Here is an 18,202-nt window from a genome sequence, read left to right as displayed (position 1 = left end):
AATGTTGGTCAGAAAAATCCAAATAAGATTTTTTCCTCAAGCTGTTCTGCCCTACCTTTCAATGGCTGATTCAAGATATTTTGAGAGTTTTTAAATAACCTGGCTGCTGATGAAGACAGGAAAGAGAAAAAAAACGAGTTAAAGAGTGAGTCAAAATAAATAAATAAATCACAGGCGGAGGAGGGGAGGAGAGAAAGCTCAAAGTAAAAGGAGCTGAACGAAGGTGAGGGGAGGGAGAGGAGCGATGGGCTCGAGAGGAGGGACGGAGACAAATAGAGCGAGGGTGAAAAGGCGAAGGAGCCGAATAGAAAGAGGGTGAAAAGAATGAGAGAGCGCCGGCATGACAATGACAGAGTGAGCGAGCGAGGGAGTGTGAATGAAAGGCCGACAGAAAGGGATGAATCCATGTGGAACACAAAAGGAGACAGACACTGCCACCTCTCTCACTGTACGTCTGGATCTCTCACTCTCGCCATCTTCTCCTTTCTCTGCCTGCTGCCTCTTTCCACCTGCCTCTCTACAGTGCTCTCTACCTTCTCTACCATTTCCCTTTTTGTTTCCCGTGCCGCTGTCCCTCCATCCACTCAGTTTTTTCCCTCTTTATTCATAATCACATTTGTATGACGGACAAGTGCGTGCCAATTCTCAACCAGCTAAATTTGAGGAGCCCTCGTTTTCTTGTTGTTTTTGGCGCTCGGCTGGTCGTCTTTAAAAAAAAAAAATAGTCTGCAGAAAAGAACATCTTGTCTCGTGTGGAGCAAGTAAACACAGCTTTTTTGAAAACCTAAGCCTGCTCAGTGATGTTGGGCAACAACTTGGTGACTTTTCAGTCCAGTTAACAGGTGGCATCTTTAGGCAAAGGTCAAGTTAATATGTTCTGCTTTTTCAGCTGTAAATGACTAAATCAGATTAGAGTGTTTTAAAACACATAATAGGTGAGCAGAGAAAGCAGGAGGGTACTGAGAAGAGGGTAACCAAGCTAAAACTCCTGTATTTCCCTCTTCTGATCAGATTTATGTAATGCAAAGTTTTGCAGTTTGTAAACTTGACTTAAAATCAGTGCAGATGCACACTGAGACATATATGAAATGCCTCCATACTGCCTAATAATGCTGGAATCAGTATACAGTATGCGAGGACACGACTGTATGCGTCAGCCAGATACCACATCATTTATTCATTAGAAACGGGACCCTGCAACTTCCTAGCAACATCCTGCACAACTGTTTGCAACTTAACAGATTTTTTACTGTAAAATTAGCTAATATCCACAAACGGCAGGCAACTCGTGTAAACATTAAGGACGTCCATCGACAGATAGACAAAGTCCAGGTATCGAGAGGGTAAAAATGGAATCGGTACATTTTAGTAAACTGCGTTTTAAGATTAAGCTGGTTAGTACGGACGCAATCTTACCCTCAAATATCTTTTTCCACTTCTTTCTAACTGCTTCCTGCCCTCTCCCTCTTTCCTCTCTCTCTCACTTGCCGTCTACCCTTGAACCCCTCCCACTTTGCACATCTAATGTAGGTCTCGCAGCCTCAGGACCTCCATTCTTCTTTGTATTCTACAAAGTGAGTCAATCTTAAGCTTTAAGAGAATTCAAAGTCAAACCCTCTCTTCCACTTTCTTCTCCCTCCTTTTTTTACACATTCACACACTTCTCTCCACTGCAGTGCCTGAAATGATTAGCAGGTCGCCGAGCGAGCTCAAGTTTGGCCGAGCAAACCTGTCGATTTGACGGCATGTGGAAAAGTCGCTTGAGGGGAATTAGATATAAAAAAAGAAAAAAAAAAAAGGAGTGGTGGCAAAGAAAGACAGGGGGAGAGAGAGAGGGAGGGAGGTGAGAAGGAGGCAGTGAAGGGTGTAATTGGTCGAGGGAAGTCGGGCGTGGAGAGCATTGTTGGCTGCCTACTGTAGCACGATCTACCTCTTTTTATTCATACTCACTCGCTCTCCCTATTCCTCCCTCACTTTCCATCACTACATTTGCGGCCCCCCGTTCACCCCCCACCTCATCCCTCTCTCTCCTTGTCATCTACACCATATGACCAAAAGGTGCGTGAACACACCTGCACACACACTTCTGGTCCGTGGTACCGAGCCAAACCCCCTCTCCCTTCTCTCCTCGTTCTCCCTCTCTTTTCCTCTATTTACAACTTCAATTTTTTTCCCCCCTCTCACTCGTCCTCCCCCTCGTCCTCCCCTCCTCTCTCTTCTCTCACTCTTTCTGACGCATCTGTCTGTAGCTCCATGCTGATAGACCATGAATATCAAATACCTGTGCGATCGACGGAGCCGAGACTGGCACAGCATGCAGGGAGAGAGGAAGGCAGGTGTGTGTGTGTGTTCGTGTGTGTGTTTGTGTGTGTGTGTGTGTGTGTGTGTGGGCAGGTCTGTGTCAGTACAAACACACAAAACAACATGCGCACTCACCACACATATCATAACACACACCACTGACACTCGACGACTGTAGCATGTATGGGAAGTATTAATAAACACACACACACATATTGACTTCTCACTTTCCGTCCAAAACCAATCACCTGCCCTCTCTCCAGCTCCCTCTCCCTGTTGGACGGTCAAACATTATGTAGCTCGCTCTCTTTCGTGCTTCCACAACCCACCAGAAACCATTTATAACCTCATCCAACCTCGAGCAATTACGCCAGCAGCTGCTCCGTGTCACTCCGCGTACGTGTGCGCTTTCGTGTGAGTACACTTATGTGTGAATGTGTGGTGAGTGGTGAGCGCAATCTGAGGTGTTTGCGTGAAGTGTGCCATATGGCTCGTGTGTTTTTGGAGTTTGTAATGTGTAAAGTATAGTCTATGTAACTGTATACTGTGAGTGTGTGGTTGTGTGTGTGTGTGTGTGTGTGTGTATGGGCCAGGTGGCAGCTTGAAACATCACTTTAATTAAGCCGGAGAGCCTGTTCTGCGGTAGAACGGCCCTCTCTGATTGACTCGTATGTGTCACCGACGGGCCGCTACTGAACACGGAAAACACCATCGAGCCTGTTGCAGAGGGGCTGCAGCCATTAATCACAGCGGCTATCCTACAGTGCTAATAATGATACAACGTTATGTAGCTCCTATAATGATTCTCTGTTATGTTTCAAACTCAATGCTGTGATGCACCCAAAGCAGTTAAGTTTCACAAGTCAGCCTTTTTCCTGTAATGACCCCAACTCTCGTCAACACACACTTAAAAAATCATCAGTCTACTAAACCTAACTGCCTCTTTATCAACTTCCATGTGTGTTTTGTCCTTTTCTAAACGTGTTTGTTACAAGACATCATCACAAAAACTATTGCCCATATTGTGATATCGGTAATATTTTGATAAACTGTGCAGCCCGAGTGGTGAGGTATCATAAAAGCAGCATACAATGGAGCAAAAGCAACTTATTAACTCTTATTATATCATTGTTCAAGGAGGCAAAAGCCAACTTTTTCTTCTCTAACAAAAACCCAGTACACTGACTGGAAAGATATAATGTATATTATTCTATTATACATTAAACATAGTCTTTATGCTTTGGCATCAATATTTAACTAAAATGTAGCATAAACAGACTCTTATTTGCTGGTAAATTATCTGGCAATGATGTGATAATTATGCCACACTGAGCAATTTATCATTATGCTAAGAGTTTGTGTCCTTAGATAAACAGACATTTCTGCTGTTTCATTAGTTATAATATATAATGCTCTTTTAATATTGTATTAAGCTCATGATTACCATACAGTGACAGTGTTGTCCTGAGCTGCAAATTAAGCTGCGTTAATGAAAATGATGTGTTGGCTGTATTTGATTGTTGTGACAAGTCATCCTACACAATGCATCACACCTACAGACCTGTCACGGACTTTAAATATTGTACATTCTGATACAATATGTGCTGCATCCTCGGCAGCCAACACATGTTCGGATACGCCGCACGCTATATCATGTCATCGAGAAAGCGTACATCATGACACCACGACGTGCTAACAGATTGCCGTTTCATAACAGCTTAGTGCGCGGAGAGGAGAGGAAGCGCGCACGTGTGATAGATAGCATCTTGGCACGGCGTTGCTGCAGCATTACCGCCGCTGCTTGCTGATGGCTTTTCAATATAGCATTGCAGTAATTTTCCATAAGCCTGTGTGACTAATGGCGTAAACAATGGAGCCGAATGTTCACGTTATGGGCCCATTATGGAACTATCAGGGCAGGCATGTAAAGACGGATGCCTTTGATCAGCGCTCTATTGTAGGAGCCAGGTGCGGCGAAGAGGATTTGCGTCTTTAAGTGTGTCTTAAGTGTGTGTGCGAGAGAAAGAGAGGGGAAGAGAGGAAGAATGGAGTGAAAAGAAGATATAACACAGACAGAAACAAGAGAGATACAATGAAGAATAAAGAGAAGAGAGGAATAAAAGCAGCTGGGAAAGAGACAGAGAAGAGCCAACAAAGTGCTTTGTTTCTACAGACCATTGGCAAAGCAATGAATTGCTTAAATGACTCCCAGTCTATTTGTGAAGCCACCCAAAGTATCTCATTTGCCTTCGATGCTTTTTTTTTCTTTCTTTCCCTATGCAGCATAATGACCCGAGCTGGTGATGTCATGCAGCAGTTACCTCAATCAGCCAATGGGGTTTCCCGGTTGTCACTGGCTGCCTCGGATGCTAAAAGGGGGGGCAGTCAAAGTCAACAGGTTAGACACAAGAGCCCATCAGACAGAGACTTAATAACTCACTACAGGGATGTGATGAGGGACATCTGAGGCAAAGAAGAAGAAGAAGAGGGGTTGAAAGAAACACAAATGATCCTAAACACTGGCAACTCTGATAATGAATCCAGCAGAGATTAGCTTCGTTGCAGCAAAAACACAAAAACCTTGAATGAGCAAAACTTCGAGCCACCCACATGCTCGAAAGCCCCGAATAAAACAGAGTGAAACTGAGTGTCACACAACTAATGACAGCCTCTAGTGGACTGCTGTAAAAAAACGCAGATCATTTTTGGGTCATTGGACCGATTTCAAGAAGTGAGTGCTTTTTCCACTTCAGTTCTTGCATTTTGCCTGCCGTGTAACCCTCGACAGAGCTCTCTCTCTCTCTCTCTCACAGGATGAGTCATGCCGTGCCAACCTCAAAAAACCCAACTGGAGTGCCGGCAAACCTGCAGGTCTACAAGCTGTCTACATAATATCTTGTATTTGCTTTTTTTTATATTAATTGAGCTTTTCTTTACTGTACAGAGAGATTAAAAACAGAAGGATAACATTTATTTTCATAACGAAATCATCAGATATACTGAACTCAGGTATTTCACCTTGACTGAAACCCTCTTTTCTTCTTCCACCTCCGACTTCTACATCGACTCTCTTTATGCGAGCCGCCTGAATAGACACTTTAGTTTAATGTATGCGCACAGATAATACAGTCTATTATCAGTATGATAATGTGTTCGTGCAGTTCTGTGTTTTGTGTGCATTGCACACCATGTGTGGTCTTATCTTTACCCAGGTATCTTTGCATATTGTTACTGTGTAAACTGTCAGGATTCAGTTCGTCTCTGCACAGATGCTGCTCAACAAATTATAGTTCAGTGAACTTTAGTGGCTCTAACTCTGAAACACGCCGTCCTTCTTCATAGAGCCTGAACTATAAAGTTATTAAGTTATTAATCAACCAAAATTGGCTAATATTCACTGGTTCCAGTTTCCCAAATGTGAAGATTTGTTGCTTTTCTCTGCTTTACATCAATATAAGTTGAGAACCTTTAAATTTTTATAAGAATATTAAAACAATGAATATGAAGGCATTACCTTCTGCCTATATATTAGCATTTTTTACCATATTCTGAAAGTGTTAAGAGTTAGAGAATCAATTGATCCAACATATAACCAAGAGATAAATAATGCAAATAATCAGTGGTTCCCGCCCTGCCTCTCAACAACAACTTCTCTCATCATCTACTGGAAAACAATCTTTGATGTGAAAATGGATAATTGTCCATTAAAAGCTGGACGGTTCTCTTAGATCCACACCCTGCATCTAAAGCTCAACACCATCGTGATGCCACTGCTGCTGCTGCTGTTGTTGTTGTTGGCAGCAAGATGTTTAAAATGAGGCGCCTGACAACAGATAACATCTGAAAGGCACTGGATCCATTATGGCGGTTGATGTTCCGGGAATGGGTGAGGAGGAGAGACTTATCTGGAGGTTTGGAATTGGGAAGGGAGGGAACAAGAACAGACAAAATGGGGGAGAGAGGAGACAGCATGGCCGCGGTGCATTTTGCTCGGGCGTCTCTGTGGTTGCATTGATTTTTTAGGGAGGTAGACATTCAAAACAGCTGCTTTTACTGCCCTAAATCCTTAAAAGGTGCACTTAAAGGTGTACTTTTACATTAATATATATATGCATTTAGTCTAGATCTAATTTAATTATGATAAGGAAGATTTGTCTTTATCAGTTCCATTAAATACTGTCAGAAAGAGACAGCGCTTAACTGAAACAGGGCTCCTAAACACGAGTTAGACGATGATCGAACCAGAAACGCAGACAAAATTCTGATTTCTGAAGTTATCTCTCTCTGGAAGTGGACCTTAGGATGTGAAAGTACGGTGCTGCCGAGGGTGGCTTATAACGAGCCAATTAATAATTTGACATTTACCAGAGTTGGCAACTCTCACTTGACAAGACAATAACAGTAGAAGGCCCACTCCCGGGTGTCTTTGTCTGCGAGCTGATGGAAGGATACGCATGTGAGCTGCGCCAGCTGCAGTCGCAATAATCCGCAACGTCCTGCCATAACGCGCCTTGATGATGAGGCTCATCGACACAGCTGGCAGGTACGACCGCCGATCAAATTAACTGGCCAATTACACTTCTAATGCGCCACGTGAAAAAAACACAAAAAAACGCAACCAATCACGCTCACTTGGCCAGATGTAACCTGAAGGTGCGGCCAGATGTGAAGACGCGAAGTCTGCGGTTGTTAAATTACAGCTCAAGTTCGCTGTGTAAATGGAGAGTTATGGAAATCTGAATAGCCTTTTAATTTGTGCAGTAAAGACAGATGAGCTTTTAACAGCTGCTGTGGTGGAGAACCTTTTAGTGTGTGTGTGTGTGTGTGTGTGTGTGTGTGTGTGTGTGTGTGACGTTCAGGCCATCGAGACCGCATTGTAACAGTCGGAGATACGGTGCATCCTGCTGACAGCTGATTCTTCACAGAAGGCAGAGTCTCACAGTAAAAACTGCATCTGCTGCCTCTGCAGGGTACAGTCCCAACATTAGGTTTATTGTCGCAATGTTTATTTGCATCCATCGCATGGGTATTTATGAATATGATATATTAGTCTATATATGTCAAGTGCCTCTATTGCAGATGGCGTCGTATGTCGAAAGCTGTCAAAGTTTTTCTGGGCACGTTTTGGCTCCGAGACAGCCGCAGCACAGCTCCGTCTGCGTATTCCCCCTCAATAAAGTAAAAGACAAACTAAACAGACTGTTTGTTATTCACCTCGCATATCAGAGCGAGCCTGCCGCAAGAAGGCCAGACTGACAACCTTATCCAGAGCCGACAAATAAAGCAAACCCCCGTGTGTTTCTCACCTTCGCTGACAAATACAGCTCTGAGGGGAGTGATGGAGCGAATTATTCTGCTGCACAGCCTCGACACTCCACACTCACGAACCATGAAATTGTGATGTGTTAGAGCAGCTCTGGTTGAAGATTAAAATTAGTGTTACTGACTAATATTTATACGCACGACTGGTGACTTGCACTTTGATTAACCAGCTAGTTTACAAGTGGACCCTGAATGCATGCAATAAGCTATTGTTTTTAATGCCAACTGGGCGATAACGGCACGTGTTTTTCCGAGCAGAGATTAATAGCATCCATGCGGAGGGGAGCTCGGGCTAAATAAAGGAGCAGGTCGAGGAGGAAGAGGCTGTTTTGGGAGGCGAGTCTAATTGCAGGCTAGTGTCGGGGTGGAGTCTTACCACATCTCGGGGGCATTGCATCTGGGGCTCAGCGTTCTGGAGGATGAAGGGGGGGGGAAACAAGAAGCAATCAAGAAAAAATATTTGTTGACAGGAACAGTGAAAATCTGAACACACATGAAGCTGCGGAAGGGGTAAATTATGGATAAATGGAAAGCAGTGTGATGAATAAATGGGCATGCAGGGTATGAAAATGATAGATCTCAGACAGATGGGTGGTTATTATGTACTCAGACTTAAAATATAAAACTGTTTGCAAGGACAAAATGTCACAAACTTTGAAGCTGTCACTTAGACTGAGGAGGAGGATGGAGGGGGCGAAATCCAATTTTGTGCCTCCCAACAATTTTACAGTCTCGGCGTGTCTATAGTGTCTCTAACCGGTGTCCTCTTCCTGTCCAGCTGTCATAATCCAGAAACTCTCAGCCCATCCAGATTGCTTTCACCAGATGAAAGTGACCTAGCTGAGCACTAAGCTTTACAAGCAATAGGCAGCGCTTCACGGACTGTTTTCGCCCTCACACACTCTGAACTTTGCAATATTCATCGATGAATAAACCGCAAGACGGATGCTTTTCCAATCATTATACACTGAATCTCAGCTACACTGCTTCGAAAAAGACTCTTTTATTTGGTGAGCAGGGATCTTTAAACATTTGGCCTGAGTTTGGCCTCTCAGGCTATACATATGCTGTCAAACTCAATATATTGAAGGAATACTTGTGCTATATGTTCTGCATATATATATATATATATATATATATATATATATATATATTTTATACTTTAATTTCAACATATGTTATTTGCAAGTTTGATGTAGTTTCAGATGAGCGATAACAGATTGACGATTCACAGTTCAATAGCAAAGAGATCTCTTGTTCAGAGCAGCAACTATTAATCGATTCATCAGTGAGTTGTTTGACTATTTTCTTTTTAAAGAAAAGTTAAAATTATCTGATTCCAGCTTCTTAAAAGCGAATATTTTCTAGCTTCGTTACTCTCCTATGACAGTAAACCAAATATCATGTTTTTAATGGACAACACAAGACATTAGAGGACGTCATCTTGGCCTTTGGGCAACACTAGTCGACATTTTTCACAATTTTCTTCAACTAGAAATCAATCTGCAGATTAATCGACAATGAAAATAATCGTAGTTAAAGCCCTTCTCTTGTTTTATACCTGCTGCACGTGGCAGCTGCACAAATGATACAACAGCTGATGACTTTATTTTTCCATCGCGCTACATTATGTTTAATAAATAAAGCTTAAGTAACTGACACTTTATATTCATACTCATGTGCCAAGAAAATGTGCTGTTTACTCTTGAAGCTCTGTTTGGGTTAAGCTCATTTTAGCCGTCCAGGTTTATATTTTTATTGATGTATGCTGTAAAGCATGTCGTCGTTATATTTCTGCTAACTGCCATGCTGTTAAGTCCCCCCCCATCTCTAAACCCAGGAGAAAATGCTTAGCCAAGCTCGCAGCTTTGGATTAAGACTGAAGCTGCTCATTTTGTGCACTGGGCCTCATCTCCCTCGAGTCCCATCTCAACCCTTTCACATCACCCTCTCCACCCTCTACAGCTGATAAACACAGATCAAATAAATCCTGCCGTCTAACTACCAGCTACGCAGAGTCAGCCGGACTCAAAGCCGGGCTCTAATCTAAAGATGAGTATCGACCAGTGTGGCAGTTCCTCTCATCAAACTTGGCCCGTGGCGACAGCCAGCCAATAGCCTCCTCTGCATCTCTTACTGTGATAATTGTCACCAATCAGCCATTTGATTGACAGAACTCGCTAGCGAATGGCTGCGTGTGCCTGTAATGGCCCACGGTGACTGCTGAGGGTGCCGGGAGAGACCATTTTTATGACAACAGAGGGGGGATTTAGGGCTGTGTGGTGCTATAACTCATGTTACAACTCGATAAGGCGTGTGTTAAAGCCAGCTAGTGCGGCTCATAGAGATAGCAGAGAATCATTGACCGCTGCTGTGGAGTAAACACCATCGTGATTTAAAGCTCGCCAACTGCCTTCACTGTTCACTCTTCTGAAAAACACTACACTTAAGCTACAGTGTTCTGCTGCCTTGTGTTTTTTTTATCTTGGTCATCACACGCTCACTTCTTTATCCAACAACTTGGAGGTAACTCCAGGTGTGCAGTGACATCAAACCTGATTTTCTGCAAAGATAATTAAGTATAACATCTGGCACCATGTGAAAACACGACCTTGAGAAAAGCAAACAGTCGCGGTAAATGTACCAACTAAATTAGCTGCGGTTTGCATGAATCACTGGAGTTATAAGCTGTGAATGGCATCGGTCTGGACTGAGTGACAGCAGTAGAGCACACACAGATTTGTACCGCTGTTTGTATAGTGTAATGTGTGAGCATGTTGCCTGATTGATATTCAAGCCAAGTGTGTTTTTCACTCCCTGCCTACTACCTGCCCTGCGTCTGTCTGTTCATCCCCACATCCATCAATCTAGTAAGTCAGCTTGCAGGCAAAACACAGCGAGAGAGAGATGGAAATACAGAGACTGAGAAGGTAACCTAGCAATGCGAGAGGAAGAAAGGGAAGGGGTGAATGAGAGTGAAAAGGACCAGGAGGGGAGGGCGACACATACACAAAGACAGAGACGGAGTGAAAGTGAGAGGAGAGGAGAGGGTGGAGGAGATAAAGAGAAAAGATTGAGCTCCACAGGTTCCCTCTGAGGCTAGCCGCAGTTTGATAATAGAGAGGAGTGCAGCGGCGGAGCGGGACAATCAATCTGCATGCTCGGCTAGCGTGTTGTGTTAGCTGGGAAATGAGAAGACAACACGGCGCTCACTGCGGGGATTAACTGCACTTGTGACAGCACAGGAGCTCACGCAGACACACTCTCGCACGTCTGCCTGAGCACACACACCCATAACCCACACTTATCCACGCATCAGGGGACTGCACATGTGTCGCGATGTGAAATGCATGATGCTGACAGGATGAAGAGTTTGAAGGAGGGACGGTGGAGGATGACAACACGTACCACTTCTCGGGGGAGGAAAGTGTCCTCCTGCCGTAGAACCAGCAGCCCCACAGCCCCGCCCATGGGCGTGGCCCGGAGCAGAGACACCACCTCCTCCTGAGTCCGCCCATTCAGGTCCACACCGTTCACCTGAACGGGACACAAGTGACCGGGTTAAGTTCCTTAATATCCTGCAAGGGTTAAAGGGTACTGTGCTTTTACTAAAAATGGACTGTTATCTCAAAATAAGTGTTGTTTCATACTTCAGATATGTCCACTTCAGGAGCACTTACACAGACTAAACTTTCCAGATTTCTTCCTAACTATATTTGGAGGGGTTTTATAGATTGGCTTATTCATATATGACTCATAGTCTGATTTATGCAATATTTTATTAATACAAATTGATTTTTATGGCTGTTGACAGAATTTTCTGATTTAAGGAGTAATAAAAAAGGGAAATCCAAAGTTCCCTCCATAAAAACTTTTGATTCAAATATATCATCCAAATGACATCAGAGTTTTGAACCTGGTGTTATCCAACGTTCATGTTTCTGGTCTGGAAATGTTTGCAAAAGAGCGCATATTTAAATACAAAGTTTAAAAAAACATTAACACAAAACATAATGTCCTAATGTAAGCAATACAAGCAGGAGAGTTTCATGGTGATATCCATAAGTCAACATGTTTACTAGTTTTTGAGCCCGAGGTGAAATATTTCAATACCTGACTGCAATGTTTTCTCATTTTTTCTTTTTAAATGCAGCGATTCCTCATATTTTTTACATGGCTGAAGTTGTAGTTGTGTGATTTCATCACTAGTTCAAGAAATCTTTTCGTGAAAAATAAACCAGCGGATCAAAGGATTCAAACTTCGGTGCAACAGCCCTGTAAACGTAGCATCGCAGAGTGTAATCCTTTATGCAAATGTAAGCAATGTGGGGAAACTGAACTTCAAAAGCTGCTCCATCTTGTGAAACGAGATGAAGCATGAAAACATGTTCTTTGATTTAATTCCAGGTTGCCCGATTTACATATAAAAAAAAGTTATCTGATGAATTAATTAGTTACACTTTAAATCAAACAGGTATTTTCTTCATGGATTAAACCTGTTTCTACCTGTGGGGTCTTCTGACTGGAGTTTTATCTAATTTTGGAGCAAAACCACCACGATCACCTTGTTTACCATCAAATCATCATCACACTGCATAAGTCATCAGCTCCTGCACATACATGAACTTCTCTGTTAAGTATCACTTTTCCTTCTCACCTCCAGCAACCTGTCTCCTGCCTTGAGGCGGCCATCTTGGATGGCAGCCCCCCGAGGCAGGATGTTCTTCACGTAGATGGGTGCCGTGCCGCCGATTGGAACGTCCCGTGATGTGATACTGAAGCCGAGCCCCTCAGGACCTGTGGGATGAAGGGAGAGGATGTGTTATGATGGAATCTGGTTTTATCTCCAGGCACAGGCTCCTCTATTACATCTGCAACCCTGCAGCTCGAGCTGCTGTGAATAACTTCATATTCAGCCGGCACGGTTCTCCTGGAGGTGATGTAGGCTCAGGCAATAACAGTGGTAAGTGTTTAAGACATTTAGATGTCAGAGTGCAGTGTGTCTGATCAGGAGTAAATGTTTAGTGTTCAGGAGTAAACCGGTCTTGCCTGTAGCAATGTATAGTAGAGGAGGCTGCCTCACCTTAAACAAAGGCAGCCTCTACTAATATCAGAGGAAATGATTAAAGGTCTCTTACTGTGGAAAATGAGATCTGATTATAAAGTACGTCTACAAGTTATATAAATACAGTAAAAGTATCAAAACACTCATCAGAACGTGCCTTCAAAATAGCCGTCAGGATTTCTATAAGTTTGTGAAGTCACAACTACACAGTAAATATGGTGAAAGACACTGGCAAAGCTGAAACAGAAACATGGCGGAGAGGTGGGTGTCCTGCCCGAGCCTGTGAGAGCTGACCAATCACTGGCTTTTTGGGATGGGGGGGCTTAAAGAGACAGGCACTAAAGTGGAGCACTAAGACAGTGGGTGATTAAAGGCACTGCAACAATGGACAATATGAGAAAAATAATGTGTTTTTGTCAAACAAAATTATGAACTTAAAAATGAGCGTAACAGGGGAACTATAACTTTGACATCAACACATGAAGCAAGTCATCAAGTAACTACTTTGATGTCGACATCAGGGTCCAATCACTGCCTGAAACCTCTGCTATTAATTTCATGCATGAAACTCTGGCACGAGCATCTACATCTGCAAATGTTTGTCTTCGCTAAAGTAAAAAGTACTGCAGATTTTCCCTACATGACATGTAACTGTCTGGATGATGCTAATCTTTGAGAGAACGGAGAGTCTCAAATGTACAGAAGGATCAAATTAGCTTTAATTTACTTTTACTGATGTTTTTCCTTCTTCCCTTCTGAATGTTAAGCAATACCATGAGAGCTATTCTTCCTGCAACAAACAAAACTGGCTAGTACTGTATAAAACCTATTGTACCCACTACACAACCTACAAGTAACCTCTACTTCACCAGCTTCCCAGTCTTACCTGTCTGCAGAGAAACATCCTAATGATTCTGACTGAGACCTGGCACCGACAATACAACATCTCCAGCTGCTGCTAATCTGTCTGCGTTTATTAATCTGTCTGTGTGGGCGGATTTGATTTTATGTTTGTGTACATTTGGTAGTTTTTTTTGCCGGCAACCCCTCAGGAGTGTATCATTATGAACCATTAGGAAACACAGGCCTGTATCTCAGATCATCAATAATCCTGTCAGACAAACAAACAGTTTCCTACTATTAAGCAACTTAAATACAGGAAATGAAGAGAAATCCTGCTTCCTGTCAGCAGAGAGCTGAAGTATGGTTTTAGAGTGAACAATTAGAGTCGGACATATTGTGAGGAGAGGCAACTTAGTTCTTTTAGAATAAAAAAAATAAAAGTTGGACTATGCAATTACATGGAGCCAGTAAGTAAGTTCAGCCTGAAGACTTTTCATACTTCTGCCTGATATTTAATTGAAGCCAGAAACTGAAAAACAACCTCCGGTGAGAACATATTGCGCTGCCTGTGGTGGTGGACGGGTAACTCAGGTGTCACTCAGGTGTTTTTTAGCTTGCCAACTGACAGTGTGTGTGTCAGGCTGTAAAACTAAGTTAATATCAGAACAATATTGAGTGTCCTTTCTCCATCAGCCCTAATCCTCGCCGTGTGTCTGACTGAGCTGATGCAAAAGAACAGGAGAACACTTAGCTATTCTGTTTCACATCCTCTACCTAATCCCCTCCATTGATGAGCCAATCAACTTCCCGCAGGCAGACGAGGTGCGGTATTATATCCACCGGTAAATGCTTAGAGCGTTCCTGGCTTTAAACAGAGAGGAGGATCTTTTTAAACTCCCATTAGCTTGATTAAGACATACCTAAGCAATTTCCTCTGCAGAATGGGGTTGTTTGATTGATTCTGATACTCCCCGGGATTTGCGAGGAGACCGGTGTCTGATTCAAGCACATAAACAATACGCAAGTTTAATCTGGGCTCAAAGCCGTGGGCTAAAGTCGGTACTCAAAACAAAACAGATGAGCCCAAACGGCCTCTTGGGAGTCGCCGTTAATCCCTGCAAGTGTCTGCTCCAACAGCGGCAAACAAAAGGTGGAATTAGGAAAGATAACATCTTCGACTGAGCTGGAATATCAAGTACAGAAAGCGGTGTTTTGTAGGTATTACGACTAAGCGGGGATGTGAGAGTGAGAAGAATAAACTATGACGAAAGGAAGAAGTGGAGATTACCATCCGCCCGGATGGAATATGCAACAACCAGCTGGGTGTTTTTATGTTTCATACGTCCTGGCCCGCTTCCAGCCATAAGAGAGGGGACCGATTTGGGTGAAAACTTCAACAGGCATATGGTGCAGCCCTGTCAGACTCTTCGCTGTGGCATTTGACAGCACACGGGGACCAGCGGCTGCTTAGCAACAAGCTCCCTGGCCCTGAGACCTGGCACCGACACCTGGTATCCTGTTGGCAGTGGTTTGCACCACCTGTGCCAGCTGTCAGTCAAAGCCCATACAGAGTAGACGTCCCCAAAGTTTTATTCCCAGCGTCGCCTTTCATTCTGTTTCCACACCCAGATTCTGTACAGTCAGTGGATAAAACTGGATGGTTTTTAAGCCTGTTACATCATTGTTCACGTTTCTGCACGCGTCCATGTTTGCGCCGTTCCTAAACCAACTGTTCGTACACTTGTTTTTGATGTGCCAGGGACGAGGAAATTGCCTGTTTATTCAGTTGGAATGGAGACGCTGGGAACAGACAAAGCATCCCTCTCATTTCTGAAAGCCAGAGGAATGCAAAGTATGAGAGACGATTTTCACAGACCCTCTGGAAACAATAAGATGATACTTCAAAAACAAAATGATGTAATACATCATGTAGGGACTGAGATGTTTTCTTTTCTACGATGACAATAAAGCATCTCGCACAAAATAGAAGTTCAAAACATGTTTATCAGAAATCAGAGGTGCACTCTGGACCATCACAGAACTGGGAGAGGGACCGGCTGTCCCACAAAATAAAAGTAGGTGGCTCATTATTTATTACTGTAACCTTTTCCCTATATTCCTTGTAGCTCCTTGGCTACCTGTCGCAGGAGATTCAGTTTGTCTCCTCATAAATATGCATGTTTTAAAAAAAAGTACTCATCCACTGTAATGAAAGTGTGTCCTGCAAGAGCTCAACCAACCGCAGTCTTTCTATTGCAACACATCAGACAGGTTACAGCGTGTTTCAACTACGGGTGTCACGATTTTGATTCAAAAACGGAAAATCATTTGAAATGAGATTTGAATTACAATCATCAGCTCTCCAACCTCGCTGACTTGCGTGCGTCCAATACAAAAAAAAGAAAAATTACAATAACTCAAGGACGACACTTTGAAGGACTTTTTCAGATATTCTTTATAGATTTGTTTGGGATTAGTGTTTACCAGGGGCAGGATTGAGAAAACTGAACTCTGTATAAAACTGAATTTCTATCGTTTGTTTGTTTTTATTACTTTTGAATGCCTGAACGGTGCAACTCTGGAGTCTTATATTCAATCAATATTATTTAAACTTGCATAACCTGCAAAAAGCCGAGAAGATCAAGCCAAACTGTTGTTGTAAAAATACCCCTTTTTATATGGTTTTAAAGAAACATTTGAAAATGATAACAGCTGTCAGAGGAAAAAAACAATCATCTGTTGATCTTTACAACAAAGGCGTAGACGTCACTGCTGGGAAAAAGTCAAATCATCTTTGAGCTGAAAATCCATCAAAACTCTGGATTTGGATCATGACACCCCTACTTCCACCTGAACACCGTCTCTCTGGGAGCTTAAGTGTTTTTCTGTTTGACTTTACCTTTCTTTAGCTGGATGTTGAGCCTCCTCCCCACTTTTTTGGTAAATCCTCCTGTTGGCGTCGACGTAAGCCCCCTCTGAGGCGAGTGGGTGTGTCCTGTCGGAGGCTTGGCTGCGGAGACTGCCGGGTGACTCATAGGTGGGTAGCCGTCGGTCTGTTCAGGGTGAGGATGAGGATGAGGATGCGAGTGCGGGTGAGTCTGGGAGCCGTGCCGGGACATCCTCTGCGGGGTGTGGTCGATGCCGGAGACGGTGCTGCCGCTCAGGGAGTCGGGGCTGAAACGGCCCGAGGAGTACGCCGGGTTCCTCTCGGCGTGGGACAGCTGCTCGTAGTGGGACTTCATCGATGACGGCACCACGTGGAACATGATGACGGGCGAGCGCATGGCCTGACGGAACATGTTCTGGGCTCTGAAACAAAAGAGAGCGGGAGGTAGTTTAAAGGAGAGATTTGGAAAAGATGGAGAGAAAGAGTCCATTATTCAACTGATTTCAGCGCTAAATACCCTCCTCAGCCATTCCTCCATAATCGTATATATTCATACTTGCTTATTGAAGCACTCCACCTACCCAATGTCTCTCTCTCTCCCTCTCCAACACACACCCATCCGATATATATAAAATCCATCTTCGCCCACCTGAACATTCTGACATGTTAATTAATACTTATTGCCAGCGTGAGCGGCTCTAAAAAGAGACTGAACCCTCCCCGACAGCTCCATCACATAATCCCCTCATTTGGCTGCAGATGAAGGAGACCTCTATCCGTCAGATAGTTTGCAGAAAATCCTCTTTTAAACCCCCCTCTCGCTGTGAGCTCATGTACAGTAGGTGTGAATGGAAACTTATGTCTGCTGTCAGCACCCTGTAACACTGGAGCCTTGTTAGCACCACCTGTTTCAATAAAGCAGTCTTTGGTATGGTTCCTCCCTCGACCCCCTGACAGCTGCACGGACATTCAGAAAATGCCGGGGCCCCAGGATTTCTATTGCTCGCCCAGACTGCCTGAATGACAATCAAAATGTTTGCCCCCTTGGAGAATTTGGTCGTGAAATTCCAGACCCATTTTTCCCAGCCGCTAATGACCCTCCCCGAGGAGGGCGGTCTCGTCTCGGCATCTTTACGACTTCAGTCAGAATCGAGCAGCAGATGTAATCTGCTCCCTTATAAAAATACTGTTAAATAACAAGGACAACTGTTGAGTCTCTAGTAGCAACACTATGTGTGGAGCTCTTATTCCCATCCATTTACTTGACTTATAGCTCAACAGAAGGGTTGGCGGGACATTATAACGTCACTGGTTGATTAACTGAAGTTATATAATTTCTCACTTACTCATGGTAATAGTTTTGGTTTAATTGTCTGGGGTTTACCTAGACTTCTACTTCCATTTAAATACAGTGGAGGTGAATGTTTAAAGCAGGCATATGACTGAAGTGATCTAGTCCAAGTCTTAAGGAAGTCCCATTCCAGTTTTCCTGGCTAAATCGAGTCAAGTCAAGTCCTCAGTTAACGCAAGTCGAGTCACTTCTTTCATCCAAAGATACAACAGTCTTACCTGCAGCATCTGGTCTGTATATTACTGTCTACTAGTGATGCTATTGGCCAATTTATCTTATGACAGTTAATTGAATTTGAAGTATAATGATTGATACTAAGCGAAATAAATGTTATCAGATAAAGAGCAAACAATTTCATAAAAGTGTATTTATTTTCTAAATTCTTTCTTCTCTGCCCGTCACTTTTAAACAGTGAAACACTGACAGCCAAGCC

The 18,202-nt window shown here is 43.4% G+C and overlaps 1 protein-coding gene across 8 annotated transcripts in view; it reads right to left on the bottom strand.

Moving 5' to 3' along the window:
* The window catches only part of pard3ab (par-3 family cell polarity regulator alpha, b), a 248,697-nt gene that overhangs the window by 105,899 nt on the left and 124,596 nt on the right, over nucleotides 1-18,202 (bottom strand). For 6 of the 8 annotated variants that reach the window (XM_084369105.1, XM_084369111.1, XM_084369108.1 and 3 more), the window contains 5 exons: nucleotides 16,431-16,840; nucleotides 12,281-12,420; nucleotides 11,032-11,160; nucleotides 8,000-8,035; nucleotides 4,623-4,670 (listed from right to left, as the gene is read on the bottom strand). In XM_084369105.1, the coding sequence (XP_084225231.1) occupies nucleotides 4,623-4,670; nucleotides 8,000-8,035; nucleotides 11,032-11,160; nucleotides 12,281-12,420; nucleotides 16,431-16,840 (763 nt within the window). The remainder of the gene's footprint in view (nucleotides 1-4,622; nucleotides 4,671-7,999; nucleotides 8,036-11,031; nucleotides 11,161-12,280; nucleotides 12,421-16,430; nucleotides 16,841-18,202) is intronic. The other 2 variants (XM_084369109.1, XM_084369107.1) reach the window with 2 other exon arrangements.

Source organism: Pagrus pagrus (assembly GCF_965226575.1).
Source record: "Pagrus pagrus genome assembly, chromosome: 12".
NCBI classification, from domain to species: domain Eukaryota; kingdom Metazoa; phylum Chordata; class Actinopteri; order Spariformes; family Sparidae; genus Pagrus; species Pagrus pagrus.
Note: the sequence above shows the minus strand (reverse complement) of the source record. Positions and strands in the feature narration are given on the sequence as shown.